Genomic DNA, 13,713 nt, shown 5'->3' with positions numbered 1-13,713 from the left:
TTTTGTGGTTGAGGGGAGGAAGGCTTAAGCATAACTAGAGAGAATGAATTTAAACACTTCCCCACCAAAGGCTAATTAATTATTAAGAATTATTGCATAAATGTGTTTGTTTAATTGTCAGGATTAGAAAGCCTCAAACATGTATGTGTGCTTATCTACGCAGTGACCATTGCACAAAACTGAATTCACACAGAAACTCTTCCCAGCAAAGAATTCTGACAATCAGGACTCACAGAAACATGATAATTTAATGAACATATTTTTATGAACATTTGGTGAGCGTGGTACGCTGTCAGCATTGTTTTAGGAATGTTAAAAGTGAGATATAAAAATCAAACCCGATAGAGTCTTAAAAATAGCTCCCGATGCCTTGAGTCTTGGTCTTTCTGTAGTGTTATCTGCTGCTGTTAATGGGTCCATTTTTTTACTTCTTTACAAAGGTGACAGCTTGAGCTTTACAGCTCAATGTCAGAATGGAGTGGCGTGGAAGGATATTTTCTCTGTTGGCCTTTTGCCCTCATAAATAATTGATATACCTACTGGAATCAATGATAGATATTTCATCTTGTCTCTCTGTGAGTAACCTTTTGATAACCCGGGGTAAGAGCAAGGACTTGTAGTTGCTTTGAAAAATAATAAAAAATTAAAAGATCAGTGATAACCCCCACCGTTTTTTTTTTTTTTTACAATATAATACAGCATATTCTCCTGTTAGCGTTCATTGTCCTCGATGCTGAGATTCTAGATCATTCCAGCCAACCAAGGTGGAAGAAAGAGTCCCACAGATCCCAGTATACACACCAACACAAACATCCAGAGGAATATCCTGTCGATGACCATGGCCACATACTTCCAGTCCTCCTTCACCTGGCAGAGAAGAGAAAAAGCACAGAGGGACATTTCACATTGCACACCACACCACCTTTCTTTTTACCAGCTGTCAGTTTTCACCCTTGATTGATTTCTCTCGAATGGCTGATTTTTTTCATTATGAGGCCACTATCTCCTAAATGTCAGTCAATCCTTGCTTGTCTCTCTTATAAAAAAAAAATCAAGGTCAAATTGCTGAGGTCCCGTTGTTTTAAAGGCAGGCCTTTTCTGGCCGCCGCTGGAGAAAATGCATTGTAGCATTGACAGTGACTAATGTCAGTGAATGCAATAAGTTTCATTATGTTTTACATTTCAGACATCTCCTCCCCTTCCATGCAGACCCTGCAATTTTTCCTAGCAACTCAGCAGTTAGTGCTGTCTCGTTGTATACTTAACTATTTGATGTTTAGCCCTTTTCTAACTGAAATTATTTTCAAGAAATATTTCAAAGAAATTCCTCTCTACTCTGCCAAAACTACAGGCTTACAGTATGACTCGACACAAGAAACAGTTTCACCAAACTTTACCAAATATTTTGCGGAATTTATTTCTGTTATGTAATTGTTCATACACTAGCATTCAAAAGTTTGGTGTCACTTAGAAATTTCCTTACTTTTGAAAGAAAAGCATTTTTTTCAATGAAGATAACATGAAATTAATCAGAAAAACAGTGTAGACATTGTTAATGTGGTAAATGACTTTTCTAGCTGGAAACAGATGATTTTTAATGGAATATCTACATAGGTGTACAGAGGAACATTTCCAGCAACCATCACTCCTGTGTTCTAATGCTACATAGTGTTGACCACAAACTTTTGAACAGTAGTGTATGTGTAACTGGTAATATTAAGTTCAACATTATAAAAAAAACATTTATAAATTTTATAAAGAACTTTTTTTATCATCAGAAAACACTGGTTGCTGTTTTTACTGACTAAATTTATCACTATTTATTTTACCAGTGTTGGCAGGGATGATTTGGTCCTTGTGTTTCTCTTATAAATGCACATGCGAAGCCTCCAAGCACAGCAAATTTAAAGAAAAGTATATGAAGAATGCTGGTAGCTATGCATACACGCTGATAAAAACACGTATAGAATGTCACTAATAAATGAAAGGATCTGTTTGTCTATGTATGTCTCTTTCTGTTCTTCACAGATCTTGTGCGCTGTACTTCTGATCTGTGTCGCTGGGGACCTGCCTAAGTGCAGTGTCGAGTTTGAAGTTGTTTGGATAAGTGTTGGCTCTTTTGGGGGTAATTCAGGGTCTTCTGGGGTCCTCAGCAGACCTTTGGCTGTCTGTGGGTGGAGTCTAAGTGTTGCCTGTGTTGCTAGGCAACATCATCCAAAGGCAAATGTAGGATGTCACATTCTGATAAGAGCATCAAAATCAGTCATGCATTATGTCATGCATCAACAGAGAGACTACAATGTCCCACATCAGACATGAAAGTGCATGAAGAAGGGAAAGTTACATGAAGGACACTGCAGATAAAGTACTTTAACCACAATAATGAAATGAAGATATTCAGAGTAATTAGTTTGAATGCACCTCACATAGTCTATCCTTAGAAACAATGAGTCTGCAGTCATGTAAACCTGCAGGGCGTATTCATTTCTTTGAGGAGGGGCCAGATGTATGCTGTTGTTATCATCTGCAAACGATACTAACTGTTTATTTCACCAAGTGCTCATTCTGACATTCGAAACATAATTTCTCATTTAGGAAATACTTTGGTTTGATATTCTATTGGATGATGACAAAGAGTAGAGAGTTTGGCTGCTGTGAGTGCAAGAATTCCAGAGACTTGTTTGCCCGGTTAGCCACTACCATTAATGGTTACAACTTTGCCTATGCTTGTCCCCTGTCCCTCCTGCTTTATGTGCACCTTATTATATCATAAATGTCCCTCTGTAAAATTCAGTCTGATTATTACTCTGCCAAAGAATCTGGCGGAGTTATGTGACGATCGCCGTTGGTTTGTCTGTCAGTCTGTTTGTCTGCTAGCAACATTACTGAAGAATGGACTAGCGGATTGGGATGAAATTTTCAGAGAAGGTCAGAAGGACCAAGCGATTAGATTTTGGCAGGGATGCGTTGTATAGTCTGGATCCACAGATTTGTTAAAGATTTCTGTATCATTGCGAGATAGCGGCACGGCGTCACTGTAACTATGACAACAAGTGAACGGTACGTCAGCTGTCTGCTGACGATCACATGATTGCGATCCTACTACAAATTGACCGCTGCGGACCACAAGTTGTTTAAAAATTTCATCCGTTGGAAATCCTACAATGATTGAGCAGTCTAGGCGGAGTACTGCGCTCTCTGAGTGCTTTTCTAGTTATTTAATGTACCTTTTCTGCCTCACTTCAGTTCAATGACAAGCAAAAGTTACAAAGTTACCAGGTAGTTATGTTGTGTTGTGTAGATGTTTCAAACAAAATGAGATGTTAGGAATGCTGACCCACTGGGTTACAATTTAGACTACTGGGGTTGTACATTGAAAATTTGGGTTTTAAATGAATGATCAAATATAACATTTTTGCATATTCTAAAAACTGCTCAAATCTGCAGTAAAAATAGTTGTTGCACATTCTGCAATGATTACATTCCAAAAAAATTAAATAACATATGGCCATATTATGTCAAAATCACATTTTTCATGCAATGAAAATTATTATATGGATCCTCAGTATGTCTAAAGACCCACAAATTAAGAGAAAAAAAACACCTTCTCTTTCTAAAAGAGGTGGACGCAACAGCAACTCCCTTAGATTTAAAGATATAGACACTAAAATAGTCCGTCTGAAACAGACCTCAAATCAACAGTATTATAAGCATGGTAGCATGAACAACATGTGCAGAATGTGAGCTGAAACTTGAAATACAGATTCTGCACATCATAATCAGCATTTTTATGTCATGGACAAGGCTGTACTGGTTACTTGAATGAAAAAAATCTGTCAACTCACTGAAAAGTCTGCATCCTCTGCCCTGAGATGATCAGCGATGTACTGTACTCCCTCAATGGCCTGTTGCATTGCTGGGGATATAGTTGGAATCATAGTATCCTGTTGTGTACTTGCGTCTTTAGTGGCCTCTGCTGTTAGGGTTTCTGTTGGTTGATCTATCAGGGCTGGTTTCTTCACTTGTCCTGTGATCCCAGTGAGCCCATCATCATGCAAGCAGCAGTACTGGAAGCTGTGGGAGCGACACCGATGTCCAGCTCTCTGAGGGAGCTGCATCTGTTGGTCACACATTTGCTCTGCGCTGACAGAGCGACCATTCGGGGCCAGTGTACTCGTGTCTTCCCTGGACAGGCTGCGAAATGGGCACAATGGCAAAGATGGGGGCAAGGACAACTGGGAAAAGGACATGGCAGCGGAATTGTGTCCCCGTAGAGTTTGCTTCTCTGAAAGGACTGAATACTGACCAGACATGGCTTGGCTGAAAATGCTGGCTTTTGGTGGGAGACCTTCCTCATTGTGGTTCTCAAGAGGGGAAGAAGGGGGGGACGGTGAGCAGACAAGGATGCCTGGACTGTCGGATGGAGTCTTTGGGAGTGTGTTCTCTGTCTGGGCCATCTGTCTGGACCCTGTCTCGAACCACGTCCAAAGGGCCTGTGAGTTGCCTGTAGTAGATATCGTGTGTGGACGGTGCATCATCTCAATAAGCTTCTTGCAGTTCTGCTTTGCTGTGCCTGGTGGACGTTTCATGAAGAGGACTCGAGGTACCATGTCCAAGAACACTCTCCGCACCCAGTGAGGCATACCGTGTGTTTGTGGTGATCGGTGATGTACGTTCAATACAAACACAGTAATTATGATGGAGAGTGTGACAAAGACCATGGTGAACAAAAGGTATTCACCGATCAGCGGAATCACCAGCGACGTGGACGGTATAATCTCTGTGATCAGTAGGAGGAACACTGTTAGGGACAGTAACACTGAAATACACAAAGTAATCTTCTCTCCACATTGTGACGGCAAATAGAACACCAGCACAGTCAAACAGGAGATAAGCAGACAGGGGATGATGAGGTTAATAGTGTAGAACAAGGGAAGCCTTCGAATGATGAAGTAATAAGTGATGTCTGCATAGATCTCCGTGCAGCACTCATACTTTTTTGTGTTGTATTTGCCCACTGCATTGACAATGACCCACTCGCCGCTCTCCCAGTAGTCCATCTGGTCCACGTCATTGGCCATGCTGATCAAATCAATCTTGGCACGGTCATATGTCCAAGAGCCAAACTTCATCTTGCAGCTTTGCTGGTCAAAAGGAAAAAATGTGACATCTATGCTGCATGAGGACTTATAAATGGCCGGAGGCATCCACTTTATCTGACCGTCATAGAACAGATGAGCCTTCGTGAGGTGAGTTACTGCAAAGTCGCCATCAGCACTGCAGATGAAGAATAGGAAATAAAGGGCATTCATCAAATGGTTTACATGTTTACCTCCAACAAAAGTTGTCCTGTGAGGTTTTAGTTATGTGTCATCTCTTGGAGCAGAACTTTCGATTGGTCAAGGTCACCTGACTTTTTTAACGTTTTCTACTTCATCACACGGTCATCCTCAGCAGATAATGCTTACTCAGTTGCCAAGGAGATTCAAAGGATGTTCTTGATTGAAATCTCCAGAAACAGCAAGTAAGTGGAACTTGACCAAAGATTTAGAGGCTTTTAATTTGAATGATTTATTTTTTAAAATACAGTTTCTGAACAAGAATAAAGAACCAGTTTTTACAATCAGTGTGCTCCAGAAACTAAAAGCTAGCACTATTTTTAGTTGAATGATTGACTAAACCACTGCATAAATGGTGCTATCTTTTTTATCTGGTGACGAGTAACACAGTACCATTTTTTTCATCTCTGTTGACGACTGTGCATCACTAGACAATATTCAAATTGAATACTTTTTCCTTTTTTAGTTTACACTTGTCACAGTTTTGTAAACTGAAGTTTTGCAAAGAAGAAAGAATATTTGTTCATTGATACTGATGACCGTCACACTTACATTGTCTGGTGTTCTAGAGTTAAATATGTTTTTATGACAAAGACAAAATACTGGAGGGTAGTGTTCTCTCTGTGAAATCTGTCTTAGCAACAGGTAGCAAATCATCCTTTCTTTTATAATCTGCCTTATGTTCAATTGATTCATCTCTTTTGTAAACACTAAACCTCTCAAATCACTGCAGACGTGCCGTTAGACCGCTGAGCACCACTCAGTCATCTCTGGTTTAGTTCTAGCTCATTTAGAACACTAATGCTCAAGTCTTTACACAGACTAAGAGACGTAGTGATCTAACAAAGTTAAAAAGCCTTTTTGATCTTTATTTTTTACTTTTAATTCAGCTGTGTTGATTTCATGTTCTGTAATGACATGCATTTGACAGTTTTTAGCAAACTGTGATGCAGTTGGTACAGTTTTCTGTATTAGCCAATTTCCTGTATTTTAAATTAAACTAATACAGGTCTACCTGAGGCACTCGCGCTGGATGGTTTTATCTCCAGCCCTCTGAAACACATCCAGTTACATTTCATCTTCTAATTCCTTGCCTGATGTACTACCTTTTGTGATACTGAGCTTTGTTTGTGATCATATCCATTAAGACAGACCTTGTTTGCATTTATTTCAGGTAAATTACTTTATGACACAGGACAAGATGTGTGGCGCAACATATTTTCCTTCTAATCATGCCACCTGTTGGAATTAAATCATCACAATTTGAACATTACTTATGATATGAATATTTTTTGCATTGAACATGACAACATTTAGGAGCACAAGAAGCACACTGTGTGACTAAGAAGACCCTGAACTGCATTCAACATACAAAGTATTGATACAGATTCTCACTTGTTGTAGAGGACAATGTCAGGCCTCCAGATAATCTCTGAGGGGATACGGATGGAGGTGACATTTTCATACTCCTCAGGGTTCCAGCGGAGTTTGTAATCATTCCATTCCTATAGGAGAACATTTGTCATATTTTATACAGTATTTTTTTATTATGTATTGCAGTGTATTTTTTAGCCTGCATTTAGTCTCTCATCATTTCATACTTGCTTGACCCAGACGTTTGTAGTCATCATCTGATTCTTTTCATCCTTTGATGGAAACAAAAAAATGATATGAAAATTCTATGACATTAATTTTCTTCAAGGTGAATTGTATGCCAGTCAGGGATTCAGCATCACATAGGCAGAATTATCATTTTCTAGTCTTTTATGTTTTCAAAGCCACCATACGATCTCATGAATCAGTTACGAAACAAATCAGCATACATTACTGTTCAAAAATTTGGGGCCACTTAGAAATGTCCTTATTTTTGAAAGAAAAGCAGTTCAATGAAGATAACATTACATTAATTAGAAATACAGTCTAGACATTGTTAATGTGCTAAATGACTATTCTAGCTGGAAATTGCTGATTATTAATGGAATATCTGCATAGGAGTACAGAGGAACATTTCCAGCAACCATCACTCCTGTGTTCTAATGCTACATTGTGTTAGCTAATGGTGTTGAAAGGCTAATTGGTGATTAGAAAACCCTTGTGCAATTATGTTAGCACATGAATAAAAGTGTGAGTTTTCATGGGAAACATGAAATTACCTGGGTGATCCCAAACTTTCGAACAGCAGTGTATGTAACGGTCGTTATAAAGACAATTGGTTGTGTAATAAACCTAGAAAAAAGTATGAGGCAGTATATCATGCAAAAACACCCTCACTAGAAAGTTGCTTTCTCCAGCTCTTCCACAGCAACATCTAAGATGCAGCAGAAAGTGAATACATTCTATAGGAGGAGACAACTTCACCCAGAGCTGACTCACTACCATGCAAGTGGAACAAGTACTGTCAACTAATTGTGTGTCAAAAACCTGGAAATCATACCCGCAGCATTGCAGGCTGTACAATATTTAAGCTGCACGGTGCAACGGGATGGATTCGAAATGGCAGTAAGGGGTGAAACAACTTTTCCCTTGAATCAACAGAATCCTAACAACAATTGTGTGAAACTCACATTGCATGCTCATGTTTAAAACCACAGTTTGTCTGCAAGGCAAAGATACCATAGGGGTAAGAGACAATAAAGATGTTATTTTGGTGAGACCAACTGTGTCTGGAAAGCTGTTCAGGAGACAGCTTTGAATGTTGACTGCCAGTGTTAGCATACTTGACAAGTGAATTTAATTTGGGAAAATAATGCAATCTCTTCTGTTGTGGTTTCATTTCCCCTGATAAGTGATCTATATTTAAATTTATCTCATTTGTTTGGTGTAGCTTTGAGCTGGTTATTATGAATGTCCATACAACAGAAGAAGCACAATTAAAAATAAATCACTTACACAGTTAAATTACACCGTCACCATGGTAACATGACACTTACGGTGATGCAAATAGTATGTGCTGTTTATTATGCTGTAGCTGAGCATGTATGGAGGTTTTCAGACGTATGAATTCTCTTTTCATTGGTGAATGTGTGTTTGACAGCTCATTCAACGAGTCATTGTGTGTGTTCATGTTTGGAAGTGATAAGGAAGGGACTTCAGCTGTCTTGTTAAACTGTAACAATCAGCCTTTCATAGAATGGTGATGTTCAAAATTTTATGCAAATATTGTTTTAAATAAAATAAACAATATATTTATTATATTATTTAATTTAAAAAAATATACACTACTGTTCAAAAGTTTGGGTTCACTTAGAAATGTCCTTATTTCTGAAAGAAAAGTTTTTTTTAGTGAAGATAACATTAAATTAATCAGAAGTACAGTCTAGACATAGTTAATATGGTAAATGACTATTCTAGCTGGAAACGGCTGATTTTTAATGGAATATCTCCATAGAGGTACAGAGGAACATTTCCATCAACCATCACTCCTGTGTTCTAATGCTACATTGTGTTGGTTAATGGTGTTGAAAGGCTAATTGATGATTAGAAAACCCTTGTACAGTTTTGTTAGCACATGAATAAAAGTGTGAGTTTCTATGGAAAACATGGGTGACCTCAAATTTTTTGAACTATAATGTATATATTATTTAATTTGAATAAATGTATGAAAAATATTGGATGCCGTTATGAAACTAGTCTCACATTCAGACCATTTCACACAGTGCTGTGACTCACAGTGTGAGAATGGTCTCTTCTATAGAGTACAGAAACATTCTCTTTTGTATTTCTTTAAACCAATCACAGCTGTCTTGAGCGGAGCTAAGCAACAGTATCCACTCAAGGTTGCTGCTCGATAGTTGTTGTTTCCTGTAGTGAAGGGGATTTTAAAAACTGTAACTCATAAATAGTGGAAGGGGAGGGGATTTTTTTTCCTAAATGGAAGAACACACAGGACATTTACACAGAAAGTGAAAAAAGCTACAATTTAATTTCAGCTGGAATTTAATAACATAAGCAGTTGGCTATTGATGAAACTTAGCAAGGCTGTGAGGTTTTACTCACCACATCAATAAGCTGGGCGATAGACAGTCCAAAGTGGACCAGCACTGTGTCTGTCGTGTTTTGTACTGGCCGGGAGAGCTTATTGTAATTTACAAACAGATTCTGGAGCAGCCTCTCTTCAGCGTGGGCACGAGGTCGAACTTGGAAACAAACTGAGGGCAGAGAAGAAGATTAAAGAAAGTTTAGACCAGTTCTTGCTATTTGTTTGCAGGTCAATACCATTTTTAGTCATAAAAAACAATGTAGAACATATTGATTTGTTTAAAACTATGTTTCCACATGTGTCAGATATTATTTATAATTCTTTGTACTCCTTTATGACAGCTGCTTTTCTGCAACATTCCTCATTGACCTTCTGAACCATCATTACCATTTTGAATGATTTCTCTTTTTGCATTTTTATGTATGAAATAGCTCCTGCGTTTTCAAATACATGACATAAATATGGAATTTATTTGCTCCCATTCACAATACATTCATCTGTAATGTATTTAGCTGATGCGACCATACCGGTGAATAGGGAGTGCAATCTAAAAGTGGGGTGACCTCTATTAGAGAGGTGGCGTATGGTTACATGAGACAGTATCTGAGGGATGAGATGAATGGAGGTGGGGGAGGAGGTGGTGTGTATGTGATGGGGGGGACAGAAACGGAAAAAGAGGAAGGCTGAATCTGAATCTGAGGACATCCGTTGTGTTTCCAAACGGACATGCTGATGGAGCAATATGTCGAGACGTCTCATCCCTCCCTCTCACCCACATGGAGCAACTCAGTCACATCTGCCTGCTCTGAGGATGGCCTAACGAGGTCTGGCAACAATTAAAGAGACATGGGTCATCCCAGGATCTGTACAGTACAGTGTCCTTTGTAGTTTGGTCCTTTTTTCAGATTCAGTTTGGCCTTTTTTTCTTTGTGGAGCTTGTGCTTCTGTGCAATACTTCATTGTCACAACATTATACCAGAGGCTGTAATTTATTTAACAGGCCTTGGTGACATCTCTTTTTTTTCAAGTTTATTTTGAACATTTAAAGATACAAAGCAAACAACAGCAAAACGAAATGAATAACTTGCTCAAAGAGGAGTGGGAAGAAGTCAGTGCTCATCTAGTCCCACTCCTTCTCCTTACATAAATGATTGTAAATCCACTCTACCTGCTCCTTCAAATTACTACCATTTATAAACAACAAGAATAATAACAATAATAATAATAATGAACATGATTTATCATAGATATACATGAATATGTCCATCTACATTTACACAAAAGGACAAAGACGAAAGGATCTAACAATAGCAAAACACGACAGAAGGAAAACACCCAACTAATAATATGTATAAATAAAAATAGAAAACGAATCATTAAAGTAACCTGTGCACACCCAGTGACTGTCACACCCCCTCTGTGAAAACATTATCTTTATATTTTGTTTCAAACTGTTGCGTGTTTGGACATTGCTTGATCTCCTCACCCAAACTGTTTCAGAGTCTTACCCCATAGAATGAAATACAGAATCTTTTTCTATTTGTACTGATTTAGTTAATTTTGAAGTTGTATTTTCCTCTTAATTGATTCTCCCCTTCTCGATCCCTAAACAATCTCTCTATGTTTTGTGGCAATTTATGGTCAGAAACATGTATTGCTTTGTTTAAATTGAAATACTTCTTGAAAGTAACCCTGTATATGTTTGATATGTGGTTTCCAAATGATTTGTTCATCTATTTTCACCCCAAGGAATTTATTTTCATGAACTTTTTCAATTTGCACCCCATCTATCTGTATCTATACACTGAACTACTGCATATTTGCACAATATTTTATATTATGCACAATTAACTCATTGTTTCTGTAAAGTAAAACATTACAGTTGAATTTTCATTTGCAGAAAGGAAATTGTTTTGTTGTACACAATCAAGCAGGTTACACTCTGTCTCACTATAAACTTGTATTGTTAAAACAAGGATTCAGTTGTTGTCATGCTGCTAGGATTCCTCTTGGGTCCTCCTACTCACTCAATCAAAGCTGATGGGCTGTCCCTCAATTTCCTGAAAACTGGCATCCACAATTTTTAAAGGCTTAGGATCAATAGCTCATTGAATAGTTTCTTTTTCCATCACGTCTTCTCTTCCTGAAACACGTCCAGACACCAAACAACCTTGAAATGTCTCAGATCAGAATAACTAACACAGGTAGCTTTGTTTAATCACATCAGATCAGAGCACTATTTGTTGAATGCAGCGATATTGAATAAAAAGCAGTGTTCTCGTAGATTCTAAAGCAGCCTTCTAACTAATGGGTTTAGATGAGAGAGCTCGCAGGGTGTCCTGACTTTGACAATATGTAAGTCAGGTCAGTCGTATCTGTAGAGTAGGTTGAGTTCTGAGCACTGATACAGACTGGGATAATTACATTGTTCTAGAACTTGGAACATTTACTTTCGTTAGGAAACATTTAATTTATTGCATATTCTCAGTATTTGTTAATGCAGACAATTTAAATTAAAAAAAGCAACATTGTCTGGATGAGGCAATCCTTCTAAGTGGAATTTTTACTACATATTTCCATGTTTTGCAAGACATAAACCAAGCAGATTCATCCTGGTTAGTTATTTCAATGTATTGTAGCTACTGAACCCAAATCTGTCCACGTTTGATCAATGCATTCTCATTGGCCAATACTGCATCAGCAGCAAATTTCAGTTTGAACCAAGTAGATGCTGCTCTTGAACTCAACAGATTAGGCTTGTTACTAGGTTACAAAGCTTAGATAGCAATAGAGGCAGTTTCTATGCCTATTCAATTTAAAAATAACTATAAATAACAAGTTTTTGTATCTCAGGCGTTGTGTGCTTTCTTTTGTGACTGTATCACTCATCTTGTTAAACTAGCCTTCAACAAAAATCCTTTCTAATGAATAATGAAGCTGAGGTTAGATTATACAAAGACAGTTGGGATAAGCAGAAGGGCTGAATTTTATATTTTATTTTATAAAAAAACAAGATCCATTGCTGAATTTTTGATCTTTTTTGTATTGGCCCTGTATATTTGGACAAACACTATGGAATAATTAAAATGCAGGCTTTATTTTTGAGCATAGAGCGGCTCAGTGGTCAGAAATGAGTGAAATGAGTTCAGGCACCAACTTTGTTGCTGCTGAAGGACTTGAGCACTGCAACATTTCAAATGAAAAATAAATGAAGAATTATAATTTGAGATGAGTAAAAGTTGAATCACCTCTTCCTTGCTCTTCCAACAAATGTCCAACAGTCTCTCTTCAGCAAAAACTAAATGTACTACTCAAAAAGATTAAAGGAACACTTGATCATCACAGTATAACATTAATTCAACTAAACTTCTGGGATATCGATCTGTCCAGTTAAGTGTTCCCTGAAATTTTTGGAGCAGTGTATATACAGCCCTACTATTTTTTTCTCTGCCACTAACTCATTTATGTACAGTCTCTCAAGTCAAAAAAAGAGAAAATGAGAGATGAAACAGCCGCAATTGACAGAAACAAAAATGACTTACCCTGTGGAGGAAGAGTGAAGATCAATAAGCTCAAATATTTGTATATATCCATCTCGCCTCCAGTAGTATCCAACTTTATGATTGAACTCCTTTCAACTTAGGCTGGATTTCAGTCCAGGTGGTCAGTCATCCCAGAAAAGATCAAACTTGGAAATTTCTCTCCCATAACAGCAGGTGTTTAGGAGGTTCAGGTTCAGGTCATGTCAGTGTGTGTCAGCAGAGGGTTCAGTGTTCCTCCTGGATCCATCTGTCCATCCTTTCAGTCACTCTTCTGTCAGGTTGTAGCAACATGAGGGACCGCAGACATGTAGTGTAGTTTTCCTGACCATGCACTTGGAAGTCCCTCCTCGTTCCACTGGAATCCTTCATCCAAGTGTAGCTGATGCGTCTCGTCTCCACCCTCCCCGTCTACAACGCTCCCTCCCTCACTTCTCATCTCTCCGCCTCCTCTGCTCATCTCTCTCTCTTTTACTCTCTCTCCCCTCTCTCTCTCTCTCTCTCTCTCTCTCACACACACACACACACACACACAAATTCATCTCTTTACATTCTCTCTTCTCTCCCACTTATTTTTTATTTCCTCCCTGTTCCAGTTTTTTGTCTCTTCTTCACTTTTTTCCATTAAAAACACTGAACTTTTTTTGTCAGTGTGTGTATACAGTATACAGTTCTGTGCGTGTTAGTGATTGTGTGTTTTTGTAGTATGTGAGATGTGTTACACTGTGTGTACAGCTGGTGTGTAGCTACCTGTCAACATCCACTGTGGTAAAAACAAAGTGCCTGTGAGTCATAGGACCTTTGGATAGTCTTCAATCTCTGCTCTGGCTCCCAGAGCCCATCATCTCAACCTGCC

General features: G+C 38.4%; 1 protein-coding gene across 1 annotated transcript; it reads right to left on the bottom strand.

Annotated features, from left to right (window-relative positions):
- Positions 1–229: 229 nt before the first annotated feature.
- On the bottom strand, positions 230–13,241 carry chrna4b (cholinergic receptor, nicotinic, alpha 4b). The gene is made up of 6 exons (XM_023275095.3): positions 12,861–13,241; positions 9,336–9,487; positions 6,941–6,985; positions 6,735–6,844; positions 3,846–5,277; positions 230–867 (listed from the first exon to the last, which is right to left on the bottom strand). Exons 1-6 carry the CDS (start codon positions 12,910–12,912, stop codon positions 742–744), a joined length of 1,917 nt encoding a protein of 638 aa, XP_023130863.3. The 5' UTR covers positions 12,913–13,241; the 3' UTR covers positions 230–741.
- Positions 13,242–13,713: the final 472 nt, after the last annotated feature.

The sequence above is a fragment of the Amphiprion ocellaris genome, chromosome 8 (genome assembly GCF_022539595.1).
Source record: "Amphiprion ocellaris isolate individual 3 ecotype Okinawa chromosome 8, ASM2253959v1, whole genome shotgun sequence".
NCBI classification, from domain to species: domain Eukaryota; kingdom Metazoa; phylum Chordata; class Actinopteri; family Pomacentridae; genus Amphiprion; species Amphiprion ocellaris.
This window is presented reverse-complemented; position numbering and strand designations above follow the sequence as displayed.